Source organism: Trichosurus vulpecula, chromosome 3 (assembly GCF_011100635.1).
Source record: "Trichosurus vulpecula isolate mTriVul1 chromosome 3, mTriVul1.pri, whole genome shotgun sequence".
In the NCBI taxonomy this organism is placed as follows: Eukaryota; Metazoa; Chordata; class Mammalia; order Diprotodontia; family Phalangeridae; genus Trichosurus; species Trichosurus vulpecula.
The window spans coordinates 248239551-248265819 of NC_050575.1; the positions used below are offsets into that span (position 1 = coordinate 248239551).

At 39.1% G+C, this 26269-nt stretch overlaps 1 protein-coding gene and 1 pseudogene across 3 annotated transcripts in view; both read left to right on the forward strand.

Annotated features, from left to right (window-relative positions):
- Positions 1 to 8935, forward strand: part of FBXO25 (F-box protein 25) — a 114728-nt gene extending 105793 nt beyond the window's left edge. Inside the window, exons 10-11 of one of the 3 annotated variants that reach the window (XM_036752631.1) lie at positions 6461 to 6487; positions 7893 to 8935. In XM_036752631.1, the coding sequence (XP_036608526.1) occupies positions 6461 to 6487; positions 7893 to 7982 (117 nt within the window). In that variant the 3' untranslated portion in view covers positions 7983 to 8935. The remainder of the gene's footprint in view (positions 1 to 6460; positions 6488 to 7892) is intronic. The other 2 variants (XM_036752632.1, XM_036752633.1) reach the window with 2 other exon arrangements.
- A 14247-nt stretch (positions 8936 to 23182) lies between these two features.
- LOC118842443 lies at positions 23183 to 25153 on the forward strand (annotated as a pseudogene).
- The last annotated feature ends 1116 nt before the right edge of the window (positions 25154 to 26269 follow it).

Here is a 26269-nt window from a genome sequence, read left to right on the forward strand (position 1 = left end):
CAAAAATCCCTTCCCCTCTCTGAGTCTCAAATTCCTCATATATAAAATAAGGGGATTAGACTAGATAATCTCTAAAGCTACATATCTGAAGCTCTACCAATATATTTTATTTATGCACAAAGTTTCAGGTCACACATAGCCTTTCATTGGACAACAAAAAAATATAAAAAAGTACATGGCATAAATTGGTAAAGATGAAAAATACTCTGTGTTGAAAGGGATGATGAAAGATTGTCACACTGATGCATTATTGGTGGAACTATGAATTAATATTACCATTCTGGAAAGCAGTTTGGAATTATACCGATAAAATGGTGAAAATGTCTATACTCTTTGACCCAAGAATTCTACTACTGCACTCTATACCCCAAAGAGGCCACTAATTAAAAAAAAAGTCCTATAACCACTTGTACCACCTACCTCATGGGGGTTATTGTGAGGAAAATGCTTTGTAAAAACCATATGGCATTCTAAAAATATGGATAGTTTTTTAAGCAAATTGAAAATATAAAAAATCAGATTTACAGAAAAGATAAATTAGGATATATCATTTCCTATAGAACTTGACCAGCAGCTGAATATATATCTTAGACAGGCAGTAACAGACAATTGGACAGATGGCCAATGAGTTGAGCCTAGGAGTTGAATAGGAGGAAGAGAAAGTACTGGATTGCCTTAGGGATATTGCAAAGCTTTTTTAAACAATTCCAAGGTTCCCATGGAAACAAAGGCCCATCTTTTTAATACCAACATTCTACCAGTGTTGCTGTATGACAGTGAGACATGAAGTACAAGTCTCTGAAGAACTTTTCAAAAACACTGGAAGGCAGATGCTTATTGTAAGCTGCCTGCAACATGCAAACTTCGAGAACAGAAGGAAAAAATGTCACCAAGGATTTGAACGACAGGAAGAAAAGATGGTTGATCATGTGTCAAGGGCAGGGTGACAAGTAGATAGCCATAATGCCCTACTAGTACCCTTAGTATTAGGAGAAATTAGGGAGGGACACTAGCATGATGGACAGACTTTCTGTAGATAAATTATGGGCTGTAATTTCCATATAAATTAGATTCCATGAAGTCAGCCCTTCCAGGACATAACATTAGCAAAGAATTTATTATATAAATTCTAAAGCAAGCCTAAAATAAAGTAAATATGTATTTTTAATACTAAGATACTTTTTCACTATCTTATTCAAGGGGCTATAGAGCACACTTCTGCATAGATAATTCTTTTGAGTAATAGCAGTCATTGAAGCGATACCTTTTTTTACAAAGGAATAGATCCCAAGGATGATCAGCTCTCTTCTGTTGTTGTTCAGTCATTTCAGTCATGTCTGACTTTTCGTGACCCCATTTGGGGTTTTGTTGGCAAAGATAGTGACTTGCCATTTTCTTCTCTTATTTATGTATGAGAAAGCTTAGGCAAACAGGGTTAAATGACTTGCCTAGGATCACACAACTAATAAGTGTCTGAGGCCACATTTGAACTCAGGAGGATGAGTTTTCCTGACTCAAGGGCCAGTACTCTATCCGCTATACCACCTAGAAGCTCTCTGCTTAGAGTCACTAGTCGTTATGCTGCATCTCTCTAATCAAATGAGATAATATTTGTAAAGGGCTTAATACAGCCCCTGACACATAGTAGGCATTGTATAAAAAATCTTATTCCCTTTCCCGTATATTTCTCTAAGCAGTATACCACATCTTTCCAAGTGATACTTCCTTACAAAAGAAATGTTTAGTTATTAATCTATATTATAAGGCAGAAATTTGATCTTTGTACAATTAATAGATCTTTTCTCTAGCTTAGTTTCCAAAGATTTTCTTCCAGTTTACTTTATACAACTTAGTCATTTTCTTTGACATCCCAATAAATATTTTTCTCTTTCCAGAAAACTAAATATGGCGTTGAGAGGCATTGGGTTTAGATTAACTGAAAGCATTATCAGAGCTCTCAGAATTGGTAAGGAGTTGGCACCATTATTATCAGGCCATTTCTATCTTGTCCCAGTTTGTAAATTTAGATTTTTGAGGTAAGCAGCTACTATGAATCTTCTCTGCTTGTCCCCAAGTTACCTCCCATCTGGACGCCCTTAATTACACTAAGGATAGGGTCTTTCTTTATTTTCCTATATCAGCAAATCTCCTAAGGAAAAAAAATCCAGCATATTAGATTTCTACCATCTTTTCTTTCTGGAAGAACCCAAATTGTCTTATTCAGAGGTTAATCCATTCATCATGCCTACATGTACAGTTCTTAATGGGAAGGTTTACCAACTATAGGTTATAATTCAGGAATCTCAGTGAAAGGTCCTCAAATCCAGCTTTCCCTATATAGCATACCATAGATTTTGAGCTGGAAGAGACCTCTGTTAGCCACTTAGACCAATCTTCTCATTTTACAGGAGGAAGAAACAAGACCCAGGGAAGTTAAGTGACTTGCCCAAGATCACGCATATACTAAACCTCAGAGGATTTAAAGTCAGATCCTCTGACTTCAAAGCCAGTGTTCTTTCTGCTGTACCATGTTGCCTTTCATATCATGGACATGCAGATCTGTTAGTTCTATAGACTGCATATGATAAACGGCAGTGGCAAAGTGCAAGAAGCCTTGCAAAATGGATTTTTATTCCTGCTGTATCTCTGATCTACCTACCAAAGCTGTAATTAGTGAGATAATAAGAATAAAATAATAGTATCCAACATTTTTATAGAACTGTGAGGTTGAAGAAAAAGCGTTATACATATCTTATTTAATCCTCATACCATTCCCTTGCAATAGGTACTAATATTATCCTCATTTTATATATAAGAAAACTGAGGCTGAGAGAAGGAACTTTTGAATGATCTCTGACCTGCCCAGCTAGGGTCACACAGCTAGGAAGCGTCTAAGATGGGATTCAAACCTAGGGCTTCCTGACTCCAAGTCAAACACTCATCTGTGGCACCCAACTGTCTCTGATAATAATCAGGTCTTTGACCCAAGGATCTTAAATTTAGATCTAACAGCTCTTCTACTCCTTTAGCAGAGAGAAACAACTGTGCTCAGCACTTTGTTAGCAAAAATAATTAGTTAAAATGGGAAGCCACCAGAGGATGATGCTTCTCCACACCCCATCTCCAACAATAAATGTTCAAGTGAGCTTTTGCCCATCTCTGGCTTGTTCTACACCCTTAGTGGTTACCTCCTCAGAATCAGCTTCTTAAGTGTTCTGGGGTTTGTGCCCACTGGAGTCAAGGTCTCCAATTTCCCCTGACACGGGAGAGTGTCCCTAGGCTCTCTCCCACCATGGGGCCTTGTGTTTCCTCCCCAAAGTCTCCACCTTCCCCATTGCCTTTGAAGGATGCTTTTCATGGTGCCATTTCCAGGTGCTGCCATTGCTAGGACTGGTTTTATAACCTGATCACTCTTTCTCAGGTCCAGTTTTCTCTTTTCAACCTACTACTTGTGGATCCATTGCAAAATCCAGCTATCTGAGATGGGTCAAGGCAGAGAGCTTGCAAAGCTAGAACTAGATCCTTTTGTATATTCCAGTTTGGCCTTTGAGTACTAATACCCCTGATGGTTATCTGAATTTCGTTCTGCAATGTCAATAAGTAACAATGTACTCCTCCAGATCATAGTAAAACTGTAGGTGAACTCTGGGAGGGGGTACTGTGGTCTCAGAATTTATAGGGATGAAGTAGGTGAGTTAAGGAGTGAGGCAGTTAGTGGAAAAGGGGTCATTCAGTCTCTGCATGAAAACTTCCAATGAGAGGAAATCAACAATCTCCCAAAACTTTTGGAAAGTTTCCTTGCAGCTACCCTCCTGAGGAAGGTAGCATGTGAAGCCAGTCGCCGTTGTTGATCAGAGGACACCACTGTAGCCACTGCCAGTACTAAGTCTATTCAAAACTCCTAGTGCAGTAGAACAATCTGCCTTCAGCTCAGAGCTTACAGTAGATTAGTCTCTCCAAAGTCAGGAAGAGAAAGCTATATTGCCAGGAATACAAGTCCCAGGATTCACAGTTAAGCTCTGCATCCCTCATTCACTGCCTGCCAAAACGTTTGTTGCCTCAGAAGCTCAGTTTACACTGAGTTTGGGGGAAGTCAGTAGTTTGATAAAGAAAAAAATCTTTTTATCAGTTAAAAAGGCAATTTCGTATATGTGTGTATTACAACAAATTGGGAAAAAATTCCTGGTGACCAAATATTCTTCAGTTCAACAAAGTTTCATCAGAGCAGAAATAAGGGAGGGATGCTAATCATCTCATAGGTATAACGACCCACAACTTTGCATTGCTTATTTGGCTTTTTGCTTCATTTACTGCCTTTTTAAGCAGTATTGGAAAGAGTCTTAGTAAAAACTTAAAGTAATTGGACAAGTTCCGAAATGATTAATGGAGAGAAATGGTGAGAAATTAAAATGATCTAGCCTGGAAAAGATATAGAGCTGTAAGAACACAATGCATTTCAAGTATTCTGAATACATAGTAAGAGATACATTTTTTTTAAACAAACAGGATATTGAAAAACTCAGATTTGTAAAAGGTGATCTGAGGGTGTGGAGACTCATTTTGCAGAAGAGTTGGGATTTTTAAAAATTGCTTCAAATAGAAATTTCCCATGTCACTTTAAAAAAATTTTTGATTTTACACAACTAGATAATAGATTTGGAACTGAAGGGGACCTCAGAGGCCAACTAGTCCAATCCCCTCAGTTTTCTGACAAGGAAACTGAGGCCAAAGTGATTAAGTAACCTAAATCCTTTGACCACAAATCTAGTACTTTCCACTATACCACCTTGCTCCATCCTTATAGAAAGAGGGATAAGGTATGACACATTTATTTGGTCAGTAATAACACGGTCATAGACTAAAGCCGTCCTATACTGCACTTCTCGTGAGAAGGGGCTCTGTACAGGAGAAGGACTGAGTGGGCACACAACTATGGAAGTGGTTTACAGGTCATGCTTCACTGCTTCCCTTCATTAAATAATTGAGTTGACTGACTGGAAAGTAGTAACTATCTGCCACCCTTCTCTAATGATAAACAAGAAGAAAATGGATTTTATTTGTCATAGTCATGCTGTAACTTGAACCAGCTAAAAGCTCGCTGTTGACCAAGCTGAACTGCTTTGCTGCATAAATTAGTGGTTTAGTTTTATAAAGTTCATCTTATCTGCAGCCATCTTAGGCAAGAACAGTTCTTTTATAATAGGGTAAAGTACAGTCATTCTGCACTCAAGATTTGAAGACCATTAGATATGAGGTTTTAAGTTCTGCCCCACCCTTTTCCCCCTAAATTCATATTCACCTGTTTATTTGAGGAGGTGTATAGTATATTACAAGTACCTCTGCCCAAGCACGGGGTTACTGGGACAGAATATTGTATACATTGTCAGATGTAGTCACTGTATTAGATCTTTTGGTTTCACTGGGGTTGAGGCAGGGGAGTGGGGGGTGAGGGGAGAGTCACAAGGAGTGTTCAATCTGGAGGAGGTATTTTTAAAAATAAGTAACTCAGCGCAACTACCTCCTGTTTTATGTATCTGTGGTTAGGTGGGTGTATGACTTCTCTTGTTTTGATTTTTGACTCATGGTTACCTAGGGAATGAAAATTGTTAAAAATAATTCAGTGAAATTAGTAATGGTCAGAACTTTTTTTTTACACTGAAGCTAGTGAAATAGCCTGCTTTTTTATCATTGCATGGATTATCTTTCAGGGCCAGATTACTTGCCAGTTTGCTTCCCAATATTTTTGACAAGTAGATAAAAAGAAAGGTTGCATATATGCACTCAGTAATTTATATACTCAAGAATAAATCATCCGCAATAAGAATATGGTAGGTAAATCTAAAAATGGCCTATAGTGTTAAGTATTTCAGATGTTTATTACACTAGGATATACAACCTGTGTTATATATGTACACTATAGGGTTCAACTCATGAAGGAAACAGAAATGATGATCTTATATTTAAAAGATTAATTGCTACTTGTTAAGGCATGTCTAATTAATATAGCAAAATGTTTCCTAAAAAATTATTGTGATTTGAGGCATATAAAGGAGAAGTATTCTATTTCCCTGTGTCCTTTTCTAGGGATATTTTTGAAGTTTACTTTACCTAGCTGCTACATTGATAATTTATTCCTTTGAGAGTTCTGAAAGGAGGAGGATGCCTTTTTCATTGTCCATGGTGGTTTCTTCAAGTCAATGAATTTTTGAGATAGTTCTCGTTGTCTTGTGCATACTTTATTTTTGCTAAGGTTTTGTATGCCAAGATTTCAGTTCTTTAGTTTGGCAGTTTGGAATGAAAGAGAAAGAGTAGGTTTTTTGTGGTGAAATAGAACTTTCTTTTTACCAATAATGTGTTCCAAACCTAAATACTTAAATTCTGTCTGACCCTTTCCCAAACTTAACTTTTCCTTTTTTACTTTACTGCATTCTCTCCTGCTTCTTTCTTCATGATCTTCAAGGACTACCATCTTGCTTTGTTATTTAAGGTACTTTCATGTTTTACCGTATACACTGTGTCTGTTTGTTTGGAATAAACAAAACTAGGAGTAATATTCCATCTTGTGTCATTGTGGCCTGTTCTGTTGCAATCTGTGCCTGTCTCTGTCCTAACTCAGAGTTTTTCATACTTTGTATTGTATGTATATGTGAATAGCTTATTAAGCATTTGTTATTTAAGTTCAAAGGTCAATAAACAATTGCAGCTAGATCTACTTTATGTAATGGGACATGAAAATAGCACTACACTAATAATCAAATGCTTTTAATTGAAAGGATTTTAAGTCCAATCTAATTAAAGTTCAGTCATGAAGGGCAATGTAGAATAATTAATATGTGTTTCTAATTCAGATAACAAATAAATATACAATACACCGTATTTCTCAGAAACTTTGCTAGTAAATCATTGTTTTGAAAATATGAAAGAATTGCATGTGGCTTGTGTATTCTTTATTTCTCCCTATGCCTTACTTCTCTCTCCTAGCATTTAGACATTCTTTATAAAGTTTTTAAGACTTTTTCTTGTATCATGTTTTTTATTATGTGAAACAGATACCACTTATAACAGAAGCCATCAGTTGTAGTTCTAGATTGCCTGTGTCATGCACATTGCCCATTTTACCCTGCGTGAGCTATTACTGCCCAACTAAGCTACTCCAACTCTCCCCCACCCCTCCAAGCAGTACCACAGAGTTGTGTAACCTCTTTCTTCCAGGATTCTAAGTGGGGCATCATGCCTTTCTTGTATCAACTTCCATATCAAAGCACCTAGGATGGTGCCGAAAGTATAGTTTAGTGGCAGATATTGTAAAGTGCTTTTCTGTGCCCCTAAAAAAGTGAACTTGTATTCTTAGCAGACAGAAGAAAAATCTAAGAGCAAGAATCAATCAAGGAAAATAGTGCATCAGGAATAAGAGAGACAGGAAGGGGGATCAGTGCTAGAGTAAAAGGAAGAAGGAAGTAAGAATGGGAGGAAATCAGATCGTCTCAACTAGAGCTGCAGACAGCTCTAAGGTTTTAATACAGGAGAATATTCTTAGGCAGCAAAATGAAATCTTTTTGTTGACACATATCATTTTAACCTTAAGAATATGATCCTTTTCTCAGGGACACTCTCTAAAAGTGAAGTATATTTCTTATTCTTGACTAACTTAAATAGTAATCCCCAGAGGAAATCCCTCAACTGGAAACTGTCATTGCTGTAATTGCCTGAACAATGCTAATAATAAATAATCAAACTTTCATAAACACATCCTCAAAATAATGTCAAATGCCCTCGTACATTTCAGCAGATAATTGAGCTTTAAAGAGAGAACTCCGCACTTTAGGATATTACTTCGATTTTTGCCAGCCTATTGATGTAACCTCTGCCTCCTATCCTCTCACCTTCTGCAGGATTCAGGACACCCCTGTACAGCTAACAATCCTGACAGCTGCTTCATGCCAGTATCACCCCAGCACTTCATTGATCTCTTCAAATTTTAAATGCAGCCCTTGCACTTTGCCTCTTTGTTTTCGAAAATGATGTGTGTGGTATGCTTTATTTGCAAGAACTAATGGTAAACGTGCAGTGTGATTAAAAAGGGATTGGGGGGGTGGGTCATCCCATGCAGCCTGGGTTTGCAGGAATGAATATTAAACCATTTTTAAAGTACATGATCTAAAGAGAATTACGTACTTGATCTAAAGAAAATGTACGTACTTTTGCATATTGTAATATTTATTTGACTAATGGGATGGGGTGATTAAGGAAAGAGGGACTCACACAACATGGATTAGTTCCTTTTTAAAAAAAAGTTTTGTACACATTAAATTTTGCACATTTATAAATATAATTCAACTAAAATCTTTTGGACTTTGAGAGTCAAGCCATTTCCTAATAAACACTAATGGCCAAGTACATGCAAATTTTAAGTTAAGGTTTTCCTGTTTTGTGGTAAAGGATCAAACTGACCCCTGTGTATATACATTATGCAGAATATTTATTTTTCTTAAAGTGTATTTTAGTAACTGCATTGGATGTGTCCAAACCAGTTATTATTGATGTGTAACTAATCTAGGGAAACAGTAGCCATATTCTTTTGATTTGTATTTGTTGAAAGGGATAACAGTTGTGCAAAAATGATGTCTAAGCTAGGGAAAATTATAACCTTTGACTGTATTGTCTTCAGGGCACTGAATGGCCCAAGCTACTGGAAAGACTTTAGTACCTCTTACTTGCTAAAGCACTTACTTATTTACAAAACCACCAATTTTTTTTAGAAACTTTTTTTGTATCCTAAGAAGAAATACAGAAATAAATCCAATGCTGAAGAAATTCAGGAGTTAAGCATTTGTCCAGAAATTGAGTTATGTACAGCCCAAAACATATTCAAAAATATTGCTTGTTTTGAAATTAATTTTGTAGACAAATGTAATAAATCATGACTATCTGTTGATTTCTTTTTGTCATTCTTTTAAACTTTAATGAAAAAAAAAACTAAAATCATGGTCTCTGATCTTAGAGATCCAACTTATCTGACTCCCTGCCTGATACATAAATACTTCTTTACAAGTTCTCCCACACATAGTGAACCAGACTATGCATTAATGTCTCCAGGAAGGGAGGAAACTCACTACTTCAGAAGGCATCTCATACCTATTTCTCCTAGGTGACACAGTGCACATAGATCACTGTATCAGAAATCAGGAAGACTTGAATTCAAATCCAGCCTCAAGAGCAAGTCACAACCTCCGCTTCAGTTTCTTCATCATAAAAAGGATAATAATAGCACCTACCTCCCAGGGTTGTTAGAATAAAATGAGATTTTCATAAAGTGCTTTGCGAACATTAAAATTCTATAGAAATACTACTATTTGGAATTGCCTCTGGTGCCGCATTAATGAAAGAAAAAGAATTTATTAGGCACTTACTAGGTGGTTATGCTGTTTTTGTTAAGTCGTTTCAGTTGTATCTGATTCTTTGTGACCCCATTTTGGGTTTTCTTGACAAAGATGACTTAAGTAGTGTGCCATTTTCTTCTCCAGCTCATTTACAAATGAAGAAACTGAGGCAAACAGGGTTAAGTGACTTGCCCGGCATCACACAGCTAGTAATTATCTGAGGCTAGATTTGAATTCAGGAAGATGAAATCTTTCTGACTCCAGGCCTGGCACTTTATCCACTGTACCACCTAGCTGCCCTATATGCATATATATGTATATGCATGTGTACATAGATATGTATGTATGTATATATGTATGTGTATGCATATGTATAAATATAAAAATGCAAGCATTCTCTGCCTTCTAAGAGTTTGCATTCTGATGAAGGAAGACAATACATAGGAATGATTATTGAACTTATGGGAGCTGGTAAGATCAACAAGAAAGAGAGTATCCAGGAAGAAAAAAAGAGGACTCAGGACGAAACTTTGAGGAATAGCCAAATTTGGCTGTGTGATCTGGATGAAGATCAAGCAAAGGAGACTGGGAAGGACTTGTCAGACAAATAGAAATGGAAGAGAACATGTCACAAAAAATCTAAAGAGGAAAAAGTATCCAGAAGAAGAGGGTGATCATTAATGTCAGAGGCAGCAGAAAGGTCAAGAAAGATGAGGATTGAGGAATGATCATTAGATTTGTGAGAGAACTTTGGAAAGAACAATTTCATTTGAATGATGATGTTGGAAGTCAGCTTACAGCAAGAGGAGAAAAAGTGAGGGAAAGGTTTCTCAAGAAGAAGGGAAAAATGATAGAGATCAAAGGAGGGTTGTTTTTTAATGGTGGGGTAGAGGGCATGGGTAGGCTGGTAAAGTAACATGAAAGCAACCAACAGATTAGAAGAAACTGAAAATTAGTGACAGTGGGTATGATAGTAGGGGCAATCTGCTGGATACAATGGGGATGGAATGGGATCAAGGGTGGTGATTTACCTTGATAAGAAGGGTCGCTTCTTGATGTGAGACAGATGAAAGAGAAGAGTGGAGGAAAACTTCTAGGTAATGGGAGAGAGAAAGAGAAAAAAGGGAGCTCTTGGTGAATAACTATTTTTTTTTCCATGAAGCTGTCCACTGAAAGGAGGGGAAGATGTCACTGGGGCTTGAAGAGAGAGGATAATGTTCAGGACAGTATATTGATGAGTATAATAGCAAGCTGATTAGGGACTCAATTAACATTCATTAACTACCTATTATGTGTGTGATGCTGTGCTAAGTACTAGAGATAGAAATTTGAAAAATGCCCTCAAGGAGCTTACAGTCTTATGGGGGGAGACAACACACAAAAGGAAGGTGAAAAGCTGGAAGGGGAGGAGGAGAGAAGTACCTTATGGGGGTCATGATGGAGGCATGCAAAGGAGCACACATGGGTTGACAAAGAAATGGCTGGCATGAGTACCTTCCTTAAAAGGAGATTTGAGGAGGTATGAAAAGGACTGCCTTGCTGCGGTGATGCAACATAAAGTTGTGTTGCCACTCAGTTTCTTGTGCTCCATTCACATGAACAAAGACAGAGTAATGAGTCTGAGGTTTGGCAAGGTGTTATTGGTAATAGGGCATGGAAACAATTCAAGGAAGGAAGGAAATAAGAGCTTATTAAGCACCTACTACGTGCCAGGCACTGTGCTATGTGCTCTACTCTCATTTGATCCACATAGTGAGGACAGTGTAGATTTAAACTGGTTCACCAAGCCATGATGACCTTGTAACCAATACAGGAGTGATGTCCTGGGAAAGAACATAGGTGGGAGGTTATAGGAGGAGTCATAAGGCATAGGGAAAGTAATGTGAAGAGATTATGATCAGATAATGAAATACTGGAGTTCATGAACTGGATGTAGAACGTGTGTGTGTTATGGCAAGATCAAAATTATGACAATCTCTGGGTCATTAGAATTGACTAGATTTATGAATTGCGTAATTAGGGTATGAAAGGAGTATCACCATGTACAATGAAATCCCCTAATATGAGGTCAAGGGTTGTAGTGGAAAAGACTTGACTCAGGTTCTATTCAATCGGAAAAGATAAAGAAGGACCACCAGTATCTAGATGGACTGATAGAGGCAAACAGTGTTTACCTCAAAAAAGCAGAAATGATGGTAATAGAGGGAGAGCCTGGAAGTGGAAATGAGGAGCAAGGAGTGTTCCCACTCCAGACTATGCAAAGTGAATGTGAGGAGGGAGATGAGTGAAAGTGCAACCATAACTAGAAAGGGTGGCCAGGGATGCAAAGTCATTAGGAAAGGCCCATGTCTTAAGGTGTCTTAGATGACAGGAGTGAGAAAGGAAGAGGTTTAAAATGAAAGCAAGTTTATTAGTGACAAAGTACACATAGCAGAGAACACAGCGGAAAGGGCAAGTAGATCTGGAGTATCGCATTCAAGGGGTAGAGTTGAAGAGGATGGGAGTAAAGGAGCAGCCATTTGGGGATGGGGAATAAGATTTGTACTTCAGCAGCTAGAATCACTGGGATGGGGAGAGTAAGAGAGGGTGAGAATAATGCTAACCATTGGATAATGAGTCTAGGTAGAGTATCTATGGTTAGGGAGGTTCATTAAAGGAAGTAGGTAATTATGCTATTCAAGCTCCCATCTTGAGATCCAATCTCATAGGAGTTCAGTTTTCTGGTAGGAAGGGAGTGGAAGTAATGGCCTGAGTGAAGACAGCATATCTAGAGATGTCTGGGTAATGCTATGGAGGTCCAGAGCCAAGCAGGGTAAGGCCAAAGTTGACCTATCAAAACCCAGGTAAGTTCCAAAGGCAGAGACCTCTGATCTGGTAAGAAGTGATGGTGATGACCCCAGTGGAAACAGCATGGCTGGCAATGTCCATGTCCATCACTGGAGGTCTTCAGGCAAAGTCTGGTTTGTAGATGTTATAGCCAACCTTTAGAATCTTTTTACATATTCTCCCCCATGCATTCTATCATATAGCTATACTGGCCTACATGATATCATTAACAACATAATATCCTGTGTCTATGCCTTTTCACTGACTCATCCCCTTTCCTGTAATGCCCTGACTCCTCACCTTTGTCTCTTCACTTCCCTGGCTTCTTTCAAAACTGTTTGAATCACACCTACAAAAGGTCTTTCCAGGTCCCCCTCACCTGCTAGTACCTTCCACTCTAAGATACCTTCCACCTACCATGTATATATCTTGTATACAATTATTACTTCTTTGCAAATGATTCTCAGATCTATTAATCCAGCCTTAACCTCTCTCCTGACCTAGTTTTACTTCTCCAACTACCTATTAAACATCTTGAACTGGGTGTCTCAGATGTCCAAAGTTGAACTCAATATTTTTCTCCCAACTCCTAACCTTCCCCTCTTCCTTACTTAAAGGACACTGCCATCCTCCCAGTCATCCAGGATCACAGGAAGGAGGTGTCATACTCAACTCCTCACTCTCACCTGCTGTATCCAATATAATGCCAAGTCCTGTCAGTTTTACCTTCATAACATTTCTTGCATGTGCCTTCTGCTCTCCTCTGACACTGCCACCACCCTGGTTCAGACCTTCATTGCCTCAAGCTGTCAAAATGATCTTTCTAAAGTGCAGGTCTGTGTCATTCCCTTATTCAGTCAATTCCAGTGACTCCCTATCATCTCCAAGATAAATATAAATTTTTTTCAAGCCCTTCCTAACCTGGCCTCTTCCTGTCCTCCCAATCTTCTTACACTTTATTCCCCCACCCCCTTTTACTCTACAATCCAGTGACACTGGTTTCCTCGCTGTTGCTCCTTGGAAAAACACTCCATCTCCTGGCCTGTGCATTTTCACTGTCTGTCCCTCATGCCTGGGATGTTCTCCCTCCTTTTCTCTGTTCCTGGCTTCTTTCAAGTCTTCACTAAAATCCCACCTTCTCAAAGGCTTCCCCATACCCCTTAATGCTCCTGCCTTCCGTCTGAGATCACCTCCAATTTGTCCTATGCATTTCTTATTGTTATCTCCCTCACTAGACTCATTTTCTTGAGGGCAGTGACTATATTTGCCTTTCTTTGTATTCCCAGTGCTTAGCACTGTACCTGGAAATAGTAAGCACTTAATAAATGTTTGGTGGCTTTACTTATTTGCATGTCATTCCTCATCTTGAGGGACCTAGGTTATTCAGGAATTGGATAATGTATACTACTGATGCCTGGTTATAAATATACCCATTTTGGATGAATGTCACCCAGCAAGAGCAAACCTTGCCTACAGAATTGTTGTAAAGAATGGCTTTGTAAATCTCGAAGTGATGCATTAATGTGAAATCTAATTTAAACTTCCTGCCATTCTTACAGTACCTCTCTTCAATCTTCATAGCCTTCTCTAGCCCTTTTCCCCATAACCATTTGCTCCCCTTCCTTCTCACAAGTCTTACACACCACCTCTTTGCTACTGCACTTAACTGCTTCCTCTCCTACCCACCCATGAAGTCTTAATAGGACTGAAATAGAAAGGACTGTAATTATAGATCATCTAATCCAAAACCACCATTTATGCACGTGGAAACTTGAAGCCTGGAGAGAGGAGAAATGACTTGTCCAAGGTCATGTAGGTAGTAAGCGGCAGGGCCAGAATTAGAACTCAGATCCTCTGACCTCAACCCCAGTGGTCTTTCCTTTGTACCACACTGCTTCATACTGGCTCTGAGCGCTTGAAAAATAACTCTTCCTTTCCATCTTCCTTTGGGATCAACAAATCAGAAACAAGTAAACAGCCATATCCCACTGACAAAGTCTGGTAGAGTAAATAATGTAGTACTGGACTTGAAGTCAGAAAGACCTGAGTTTGAATTCTGCCTCAGATATTTACTAGCTGTGTGACCCTAGACAAAATGCTTCCCCTCTCTGTGCTTCATAGGACTTATCAATGAACCCATGCATGGCTGCAGCCTACATTGATGGGGGGAGGGTTCCCTATACTGCAAAAATATCCATTAAGTCAAAAGCTACAAAATTGTCCCAACCACAAACCAAATGATGAGGAGCTTGAAATTCTCCAGCAAACAATTTCCACACAAATCAACTCGATCATGATGGGAAGTCATAACATAGACATAATTTTAGCATAGAATAGTGCCAGTGTGTATAAAATAGATATATGAGAGTTTTGTTTCAACAATCCGGCTAGCAGCTTCTGTGGGGGTGTAATATCCACCCACAGCCAGCACCCAGAAAGCTGCCAACAGCACAGGTTCTTTTGATCTGCTTAACTAAGGAAAGCAAGGTGAAGGGGTTGACAAGCTTACTTTAATTCAGCATACAAATATCATTCACTTAGTTCACACTGAACTTCAGAGCAAATTACAAACAAATTACAAACATCAACAGACAGACCCAATACAATTCATAGTTACCAACATCTAGGTTCAGCCCGGGAGCTCAGAACAAGGGCTGGCCCAGAGTCACACTTGCCACCACTGCTGCAGGAATGAGCTGTTGGTGTTGGTGTGTTGGTAAGCAAAATGGCCTTTGTTTTCTTTGAGTAATTCAGTGTATTTCACTGAGCCTTACTAGGTGCTAAGCCCCAGGCCCAAACCCCTATTAGGTGTGGAACCTATGTGGGTGTGGATTGGTGACTGGGGTGGGGCCCAAGGTGGAGCTGGCTAAGGAGAGGTGCTAACTCCAGAGCCATGCCCATCTTGGGTCTTACCTGTGTGGATGTGAACCTCCCAGCGTCCTTAGGGGACCAATCACCAGAGCCTAAGTTCTGGTCATTCAGATGATGCTTGATGACATCAAAAACTCTATAAGTGGAGAGAACACAGCTTGGAGATTGAGACTTGTTAGAGCCAGAGACAACTACAGCCGAAGCTGAAGATAAAGCCGAAGCCAAAGGAGCTGAAGAGGCAGGAGCTGCTGGTAGCAGGGCTGACCCACATGTGGACCCAGGAGTGATGAGCAAGGACTTGAGACCAGTGGGTAATCTTCTTACCGAAGGGGGGAAGCACGAATATGATTTGGTTTAATGCCATCAAGTTTTTCTGTAGCCTCTGAGTTACTCTTGTGAGGTGGACTTACTGGGCCTGGAAGCTTTTGACCAAGATATCAAAATGGGGACACTGGTTCATGAGTCTGCCACTTTGGAGCTTGAATAAATGCTTCAATTCTTCTGCCTTCTATTTAGAGAATTCCTTATATCCTGTGGTTCTGAACCATTCAGACATATATATGATTATCTTTGAAATCATAAATTCTGCCTTTATAATACAAGTATGTGATACAGTAAAATGTTGTTACAAAAATAATTTGCTCTTCTGAAAGTTCTGGTACCCAAAGAGCCCAAGTATAAGATTCTATAGATTTTTTTTATAAATGTATATATATAAAACACATGTACATACCTATAATTTTGCTTATATTCTTTGTATTTGCAGTGCATAGTACAATAAATTATACATAGTAGGGACCGATTAAATGGTTCTTGCAAAGGATGTGGTCCTTGGCTGATGGAAAGAATGTTGGGTGGGGAACTGAGATCTGGGTTCAAAACCTACTTCTGCCACTTACTCGCTCAGCCTCAGTTTTCTCATGTATCAAATGAGGCAGCCGAACTGGATGATTCTAAAGGTTCTTCCAACTCTGATATTCTAACACTGGGCCTTAGTTTCCTCATCTGTAAACACAAGTATCAGACTAGATTACCTTTAAAGTCCCTTCCACTCTAGATCTATGATCCTATAAAATGTTAAATGATAACATTCCGTTGTTTCTAGAATGACCATTTAACTGGGCAACAAATTAAAAATCTAAGATTAAGTCAGATAAAAATGAGAAAAGATTTAACTAACATAGCCAAGCATCAGATATGGCAGCTTGAAATAACACAGATCAGGTCAAAGGATTTGCAAATATGTATCTCCAAAAATAGCAATTTTTGTTTGACCTCAAGACTGCTGGACTTTCAGAGGCTAGCTTCCAGTAGCTTAGTTTTCAATAGATTCTGTGATTTTCTTTTATATGCTTCTGAGTGTTGAGCTTTTAGGGGCTTATACAACATAAAATTCTTGGCATCTCCTGATTGCTCATGGCCAAAATCCTAAAGTGGTCTCCAGGGAGATGATTGTTTAGCAACTGGGTTTCAAAACTACCACTTTTTAAAAGAGAAAACCTAAATAAAGCAGAAAGGTTTTTCCTCCTCCATGTTTGTTATAATTTCCTGCAAATACAGTTAAATTAACTCAAATCTGCTATTTAAAGAGCCTATATGAATATTTTCCTAAAAATTCCACATGTGACAGGACTAGTCCATAATACAGAGCATAAAGCTAGAGATTTAGAACCTCGGGGTTTGGTCCCTGACTGCTGCTTGCTCACTGTAAAACCTGGGGCAGGTCACTTATTTATTTATAAAACAAAAGCACTAAAGAAATGGACTAAATGATCTCTAAGGTCATTCCCAGCTCTAACACTGTATGAATGTGTTATTTGACTATAAATGAAATTACATAATATTCATAAACATTAACTGAAGCAAATCCAAAGTGTTTCATGCGTCAACTGTTTTTTTCAAAGGGGTGAAATATTGCCTGTCCCTAGTTTTGTCTTTATTTCTCAGTTTCTACAACAGACGCTTATTGAGCTGCTACTCTGTAGGACTGGGGCTACAAAGATGAAAAATAACCTAGTCACCACTAGTGATATGCAGACCAATTCAGTGCATTTCAATTTGACTTTTTTTTTGTTAAAGCTAAGTGATATTTCTCTTGTTTATATTTTCTTTTCTTTTTTTTTTTAATATCATGGTCATTTCCAGATATCCCCCACTGCCACCTTTGGGATTGATGCCTCCACTGCAAAAACAAATGAGTTAAACAAAAACACTATATGCAGTGTTTGGAGGCAGCTACGTGGTGCAGTGGATAGAGTCCTGGGTCTGGAGTCAGAAAGACACATCTTTGTGAGTTCAAATTCACTCTCAGACACTTGCTAGCTGTGTGACCCTACCCAAGTCACTTAACCCTGTTTGCCTCAGTTCTTCATCTGTGAAATGAGCTGGAGAAGCCAATGGCAAAGCACTTCAGTATCTCTGCCATATAGGGTCACAAGAGTCAGACACTACGGAACAACAACAAAAATGTTGTGTTCTTCCCCCTTAGTCACTTAACTATCTGTCTTCAAAGATGATAGGATCATTGATTTAGAGATGGGAGGGACCCCAGATTAAGTGACTTGCCCAGTCTCATGACTACTAAATGTCTGAGGTGGGATTTGAACACAGACTTCCTGATTCTAAACCTAATGCTCTACTCACTAAACTAATCCCATCCCTTCATTTTAGAGATTAAGGAACTGAGGTCTTGGAAGAAAAGAATGTATCCTTTTCTGTTCTCTGAGACCACTATTATTTTTAGTTATTACAATTAATCAACTCCTCAAGAGTTCATCTTCCTTTTGGTGTAGTTTCCCTTTCCGTTTTTGTAGTCATCATGTATAGTATTCTGGTTCTGCTTACTTCCCTCTGTATCAGTCCATACAAATCTTCTCATTTAACAAAAACAATTATGAAGCACCCAACGTATATTGCACAAAAAGTGTAATGTAAGGTGACATATGATGGCAACAAATGAGCCAAAAGGGATCTAGAAAAATTTAACAAAGGCAACATTTTTACGTGGGAAAGATCAGAGAAGGCTTCATGGAAGAGATGACACCAAAGCTGGTCCTTAAAGGAAGAGGCAGATTTTTACCAGGAGGTAATCAGGGGAAAAGTATGTTCCAGGCATGATGGATGACTTGCACACAAGTGCAAAGGCCATGAGATGGAGAGCTGAATTTCAGTTAAAAGCCCTCGCTTGAGTTATAGAAATGCAACTTTACAATTTAGATGTGCAATTTAAAAGATGCCAGTTTCAAAGTTTCTAAGAAAGCTGAGAGCTTTGGAGGATTTAATGATTTGAATGGCATGATTTATAATAGTGCTACACATTATCAAATTAGGACACATAATGCAGTTCATCCTCAGTGGATTTAAAGAAAAAGCAAAATAACCACTTAGATATAATCTATAGCAGAAATTCTTGTTCAATATGGGTAGTACTAGGTGGTCTCTGATGGCCCTCCTAAACTCTGAGATTCTATGAGTAAGGCAGAATGTTTAGGTAATCTGTTAATCAGTTTATTATCTCATTAGGGTTCTTAGCATAGTAAGCCTTCAGAGGCAACTGCCATGAGTTTATCTCTTGTGAATATTCTTATTTTGGAGAGGTTTGAGACATTGTTAGTCCTCAAACTTGTTGAGAGTATGATCTCTGGATCCAGATAGAGGTGGTAGTTAGATCTTGGTCAGTGTATATCCAGTAAAGAGCTTCCAGAAGGAATTGGACAACAGTACCAAATGCCAAAGAGATTTGTACCAGGAAAAGACCGCTGATTAAGAGGTCACTGGTAACCTTTGGAGGCACTTTTAGTCAAATGGTTGGAACAAAAGCCTGAATGAAAAAGGTTAAGGGATTCATAGATGGTGAGAAGTTGGAAACCAAAAGCAGAGAAATTGTTGAAGTTTAGGGGTCAAGAGGAGAGAAAAGTTGAGAATTTAAAGAAACAGGAATTTGGGGAATAGGGATTTGTTTTTAGGATAGTGAAGACCTGGCTATGTCTGTTGGCAAAAGAGAAGAAACTAGCAGATACTGACTGACTGAAGATGTAAAGGAGAGAAGGAGGATGACAGATGATCCAAGAAAAGCCAAGGGCACAGATTGAGAAATTTGCCTTGTCAAAGAAGAAGGACTCTTCAGAGAAGAGAAGAAGATGAAAGATAGGCAGAGACTTTGAGATGAATGGATGGGAAACTGAGGAACAGTTGGACAGTTATCTTTATAAAGCAGAAGAAAAAGAAAGGTAATCTGAGAGTGAGAGGGTGGAGTAAACTTGGGAACTTGAGAAGAGTGAAAAGAGTTTGAGAGAGACAACTGAAGCTATGTGTTAAGGAGTCAATAAGAGACAAATAAATGCATTATCCAGCAGCCGGGAGGCTCAGTCTCGAGTGAGTTGTGTAAAGGATTCGATTGGAACTTAACATGTGACTTTAGCTCACCAGTCCTTTATCAAGAATGGAGGAAGTAGAGATCAGGAAGGACATAGCAAGGTGAAAATGCTGGATGGTAAAAAGGAATTCAAGGGTGTTGGCAAATATTTTGTGGAAGGTTCATCACCCTTCATATTGAAGTTGAAAAGGAAGATAGCAAAGGATGGACTGAAAGGGGAGATTCTGATCTAGGTGCTCTCTGGTCTTTTAGGACAAGCGTTCTGGAAGTATTTAAGTTATTTCAATCATGCGAGTGAGGGGAGTGTGCAATGATCTGAATGCGAAACTTTCAAAGAAAAGAAGAAGCGGCAGAGAGATGATGATAGAACAGTGCACTAGAAGCAGTAGTGGGGAAGGAGCATGTTGACTCCTCATGTCAGCTACCCCTGAAGAAGAGGTCACAGGAAGAGAAGGAAATAGTCTCCAATGGAGGATGTTGCAAGGGATATGGTGTCTTTAGGAGATCATCAGGTTTCAATTAGTGTTTCTTCTTTTCCTTGCTCTTTAATATTTGCTCTACTCACTATATCGCTCATTTCCAATTAACAAGTGCACTCCTTTAAAACTTTTACATTATAACGATTAAAGACTTGAATAATTTGGTTGTTTTTCTAAGCCTCCTCCAAGAACTGGCCTCCTTAGGCAGGTGTTTTACATGAGATTATCACCCCAATTATATAGTTAGAATATCTCATGGCTTTCATGACTAACATCCTATTGCCATACGAGGCTTAGCTCAATTTATCATCCTTAACCAGTGACAGCTGCAAATTTCTTTGTTTAATTAATTTACTTTAAACAATATTTTCAAAAATAATGAGATTTCATCTCTGTGCATCTTGTCATGTAGCTAATTAAAAGGACACATTTTTTAGTAATGATCAAAAAATGCTTTGAGATGGTCTGTTTTGTTTGTGTCTATCTAGACTCATTGCTGTTATCTCTTCTTCAGTTACCAAAGTAATGAGAAGACGGTGGTGGAGATTACAATTCACACAGACATTCACAGGGTTTGCCAACACAGGTTGTTAATGTCATGATGGAAATTCTAAGGATAATAAACTAAGAAGTTCTTCTGAGTACTTAAACAATTAAAGTGTGTGAAACTGCTATTGTTTTTGTTTGGTGACTGGTGACTGACCTGCGACTCAACCCAAAAAACTGGTTGTTCCAGAGAGAAAAGAAAACTCTCACTTGCGTTTTAAGTTGCTGTCCTCCTTCTCATGAAGTATACCAGGAAGGGTTACTGAGAAAGGAATTATTGGGGAATTAGCTAAAGTATCCTCGCATTGCTTTGCCAAAATGGGCTGTTGGCACCTTTAAGAGTAATTAACTCAGTAGGGACTCAGCTTTGGGACAGCTGGTGAACACCAGCGGTAGAGGCCTAAAAGGGTCATAAGATTGGCTTCCCCTGTACTTTTTTTAAAAACTGAGAAGCAAATAAAAATATGCTGAAGAACCAAATTAATTATAAAGATCAGCTGCCACTTAAAAAATTTCTTTTAGTTTAACTTCTTTTAACAGCATTTCTTCTACTACCGGTTCTTTCTCCATTTCTAAATAGCCACATCTGTTGCTTCCCTCAGGAATGGGAATCTGCTTTAAGGGAAAAAGACTAGTAAGAGTGCTGACTGTAAAGCTGTCCAATACTCTGTTTGAGTCAGCCTCAGGGATACAGAACAGAGACTTCTACCACCATGCTACTGATTGATTCAAAGACATTTCAACAGCAATAGATGCCCTTAGAAAGTTACAAATTTTGGTTTTTTTAAGTTAAAAGCTTCAGTGGGTTTATGATGGAAGCTCACTATTTCTCATTTAAGAATGAAGTAAAGCAATGATTGAGGTAAAGAACCAAGGTTAGTAACTTGTTGCCAAAATTAAGACTTCTCTAATGTCCTCTCTTCAATAAAATTCATATGGATCCCAGATGAAAACTGATTTACATATCTTCTAAGATTAAAGGATCCTCCCTCATTTTGTTTTTTTCATATTGTGGTCAAACCTCTGGAAGTCAAGGGATGGAACAGATACAAAATGAAACATGTCTGTGCTCCAAGAAGCCCAGTTTTAAAGATATTCTCAGGCCTCAGTAGAGAAAGCCCAGACCAAGATCAGCACTCCCTGGCCCAAACCATCAACCCCACTTCAGTCTGGACCACAAAGCAGCCGGGGTGGGGTGGGGTGGGGGGGCCCTTTTGGAGAAGATTCCCAGCATCCCTACCACCACCAACCCCAAATGCAAACTAGGTTGAAGCAGCAAGATGCAAAGACAGCAAGACTAGAGATGGTGCATGCCAGGAAGGTCAAACAACCTCCTCTTAGACACACATGAGCTGACCCAAGCCAGATCCCTATGCCCAAAAGACCCAGGAATCCAGTGATCAAAAGTTCCCAAGCCCTGTTTCCAGCAAGGGGCCTTATGGCCATTTAGTGATGCAACCTGGTAATTGCCTCTGCAGATGTGGTAGCCCCTAACTCTTCAGCAGCCACATCTACCGAAAACCCAGAAAATAAAGTTCTTGACACCAAAATTCTTGGCACTGCAACTGGTTCAAGATCAGAAACAAATAATTTTCTCAATGGAAATTAGGCTAAAGAAGATGTATTTACCTGCTGTTGCACCCTAAGGCCCACTGGGTCTTTCTATCTGACTTGCAGTTGAAATCTTCTAAATGCGTTTTCTCCATTAAAATGTAAATTTCTTCAAAGCAGGGACTGCCTTTTTTTTTTTTCTATTCGTATCCTCCAATACTTAGAACATTGATTTACACATAATGTTTAATAAATATTTTTACATTCATTCATTAACTCATATTCTAAGTGGGGGAAAAAAAAACCTTCATATTGTAGAAAGAATATCTGTTCAAAGTCCTAGCTCTGCCACTGACTGGCCACGTGACTTTGGACAAATCACCTCACATTCCCTGGTCTCACTTTCCTCATCCATGGTCTGAATGTTCTCTTAAGCAATTTTTAGTATTTCTGCCTCCTTGCCGCACATTACCCACTCTTCAACGCTACCTCTTCCAAGTAGCCCTTCTTTAGCTGGAATTCTCTGGCTGGATGTCACTCATTATCATGACATCATTAAATCTGGAGCTTTAGGAGTCTCCTCTATTAGCCTGTGAACTTCTTGAGAGCAGAGACCTGTTTTGTTCTATTTTTCTTTTTATCCCTAGCATTTAGCACAGTGCCTGGCACATAGCAGGTGCTTAATAAATACTAGCTGACTACTATTTTTTTTCTATCTTGGAATTTTGTCCTAGTATTTCTTGTCTCATGGAGTCACTGATCTCTATCTGGCTTGAATTAAGTTTCAAGAATCTAATACATGAATGAGGTTTTGGATCTCCTAAGCTATTTTCCTTCCAATTCTTCCCTCCCGAGATCTCATTTCTCTTTCTATTCTTTCCTGTAGAGTACTTTATTCATTTGTATGATCGAATTTTCACTTTTGCTTTATTTCCATCAGGAATTTTAGTAGAACTTATAGTGACTCTGCAATTTTCTTTGAGGCTTCGTTTGTAAATGATGGAGTTTTTTTCCTCTTCTGTATTCGTGTCCTGAGAATCTCTAAACAGTAGTTCCTAATTGTTGGTGTTTTCTTCTGCTTACTCACATTCCAGCCTTAATTCCCAAGTTGTGACTACGTATCAAGACTAGACTCTTAAGAATTACTGGAAGTAATGGGGAAGCCTCATTTGCTCCTTATTTTTATCATCAGAGGTCTGGGTAATGAGCCACAGCCAGCACATTGTGCCAATGTAGTCTGTCAAGGACAGTCTGATCCAGGGTATGTCCTGATCATTGATCAGGTTCTAGGTACCCTTGGGTAGACCCTAGCCTGGGCTCCCAGCTTTCTGCCTCGAAACTTCATGTTCTAACTTCCTCAGTCCCGGAGCTAGAGGCTTTTATGAGCTACGCTCTTGGCCTTTTCTGTTTGAACTCTTCCCCTAGTACTCACAGGCTTCCAGCTATCTCTTCGTGTGGACTTTGGCTGGCAAAATGCACTTAGTGCAATCTCCTTGGATTTCTTGATAGTTACTCAATCTGCTGCTCTTTTCATCCTTCCTGAAGTAGTTATGGGGAGAACTAGGCTATTCTCTTCCTACTCGTTCTACCATCTTAAACAGAATTCCTGCCCCTGGGTTTTCATGGAGTTTCAATTAGGTGAATTCTCAGGCCACTTAAGCATCTTTAAAATCTCTCTCTCTCAAATAAATTTCTTAACATGTCCTAACACGTGGCATGATGCAAGGGCATATTTCAGTAGTCCATCTCTATCTGGCAACTCCTATAGTTCTCGAACAATTCAGATAATAATAATAACAAACAGTGACCATTGATGCAGTGCTCATTATATGCCCGGTGCTGTGCTAAGCACTTTACAAACGTGACCTCATTTGATCCTCACAACAACTCTGGGAGGTAGGTGCTCTTATTATCCCCATTTTACAGATGAGGAAACAGAGGCAAACAGAGGTTAACTGACTTGCTCAAGGCCATACAGCTGGTAAATATCTCAGGCTGGATTTAAACTGAGGTCTTCCTGACTCCAGGCCTGGCATTCTATCCACTGTACCACCTACCTACTTGTTCTGAGAATTAACTGAGCCATTTTACATTTTGTTACCTCTTAGCTTTTTTTTCTCATTTTGACTGCACTTTCCTTTTAGCTTTGTTCCAACTGATTGTTTCATTGCAAACTTTATTGCTCCTTGAAATGCTTGACTTCTCCCACCAACAGTCACTATAATATCTCTAATAGTCACTTAAATTTTCTCTTTAAGAGCTATAACTTTTTCCTTGGAAAAATATATTCTTAAAAGCTTCAGGATTACCTTTCTCGTTCAGCCAGCCAAGATACCAAAAGGGAAAAAGGCCAAGGGGAAGAAGGTGGCTCTGGCTCCTGCTGCAGTAAAGAAGCAGGCGGCCAAGAAAGTGGTCAATCCTCTGTTTGAGAAGCAGCCCAAGAACTTTGGCAATGGTCAGGACATCCAGCCCAAAAGGGACCTTACTCAATTTGTGAAATGGCCTCGGTACATCAGACTGCAGCGTCAAAGGTCTATCCTTTGTAAGTGTTTGAAAGTCCCACCAGCAATTAACCAGTTCACCCAGGTTTTGGATCATCAGACAGCTACTCAAACGCTGAAAATGGCTCACAAGTACAGACCCCAGACAAAGCAAAATAAGAACTAAAGGCTTCTGGCTCCGGCTGAACAAAAGGCTGCAGACAAAAGAGATGTCCCCACTAAGACACCACCTGTCCTGAGAGCAGGTGTTACTACCTTGGTAGAAAACAAGAAAGCACAGTTGGTAGTGATTGCACATCACATGGACCCCATTGAGCTAGTGGTCTTCCTACCTGCCTTGTGCTGAAAAATGAGGGTTCCTTACTGTATTATCAAAGGTTAAGCCTGACTGGGTTGCTTAGTTCACAGAAAAACCTGCACAAGCATTGCCTTCACACAGGTTAATCCTGAAGATAAGGGAGCCCTGTCTAAGCTGGCAGAAGCCATCAAAACCAATTACAAGGACAGATATGATGAGATCCGTCATCACTGGGGTGGCAATATTCTGGGTCCAAAATCAGTGTGGCTCATATTGCTGAGCTGGAAGAGGCAAAAGCTAAGGAACTTGCAACCAAATTGGGTTAAATGTATATAATTTTTCCCTACATAAAAATTTAAACAAAATGGAAAAAAAAAGCTTCAGGATTAAAAACACAACAAAAAAGAGCAATGAAACTCATGTGTGGCACAAAATCCAGAACTTAACACACAAGTCTAAATGGGGAAACCAGATCAATCCAGTTTCATCTGGTCAAGGTCAGCTATTCTATCTAGTGTCAACAGGAGCACACATATGTGACCATTGTTTTCACAAAATCAAACTAATTAGTCTCTATATTTTCACCTCACTAATCAATGATTCATATAACTGCCAAGTTCCTAATGCATAGATGCGATATCACATTCTTATTCAAAAACTTTAAATGGCTTCCAAATAAAAACTCATTAAGTAAAGCGGCATTTAAGACTTTCCACATTGTGGCTCTAACCAAACTTTCCAGCCTTACTTCTCATCATTTCCCTTAATATGCTATATTTTGCAGTCAAACTAGACTACCGACTATTCTCTGATCTTGTCCTGCTTTTCTTTGCCACAATGCCATCACAAAGCTCATCCATGGAATGCACTTCTAGCTCATCTCTACTTTTCAGAATCTTTCCCTTCCTTCAAAGCTCAAATCAGTTGTCATTTCCTCTGTTAAACCTTCCCTGATTCCTCAACCAAGAAGTCTCTTCCTCTTCAAATTTTCCTACTACACTTTTGTCTGGCAGTCTTCTTTGACCCCTAAGGCCCAACTTTGTATCACATTTATAGACACATATTATTCCTTTGCAGAAGAATGTAAGCTCCTTGAAGACAGGAACTGTCATTTTAAAAGTTTGTATCCCAAAAGTTTGTATCTCAACAACGCCCTGCACAGAATAGTCGCTTAACAAATGTTTGCTGAATGAAATGGTACCCAAAACCTACATCTAGCATTGGTCTCTGCATTCTGCCCAAACTGCTACACCTGGTAATCTGGCAGTGAGTCCCCAACTAGTAGTAGGAATGACAACCTACTGTCACATGTGCTAACCAAAGGTTAGCCCATATCCTTGGTATTTGCTATGCATGAAGTGGGAGTTAATTTTTGGCAAACTTAAGGAAGAAAATAACAGCAGCTGGTATTTATGTATGTTGTAAAAAATGTTCACATTGAC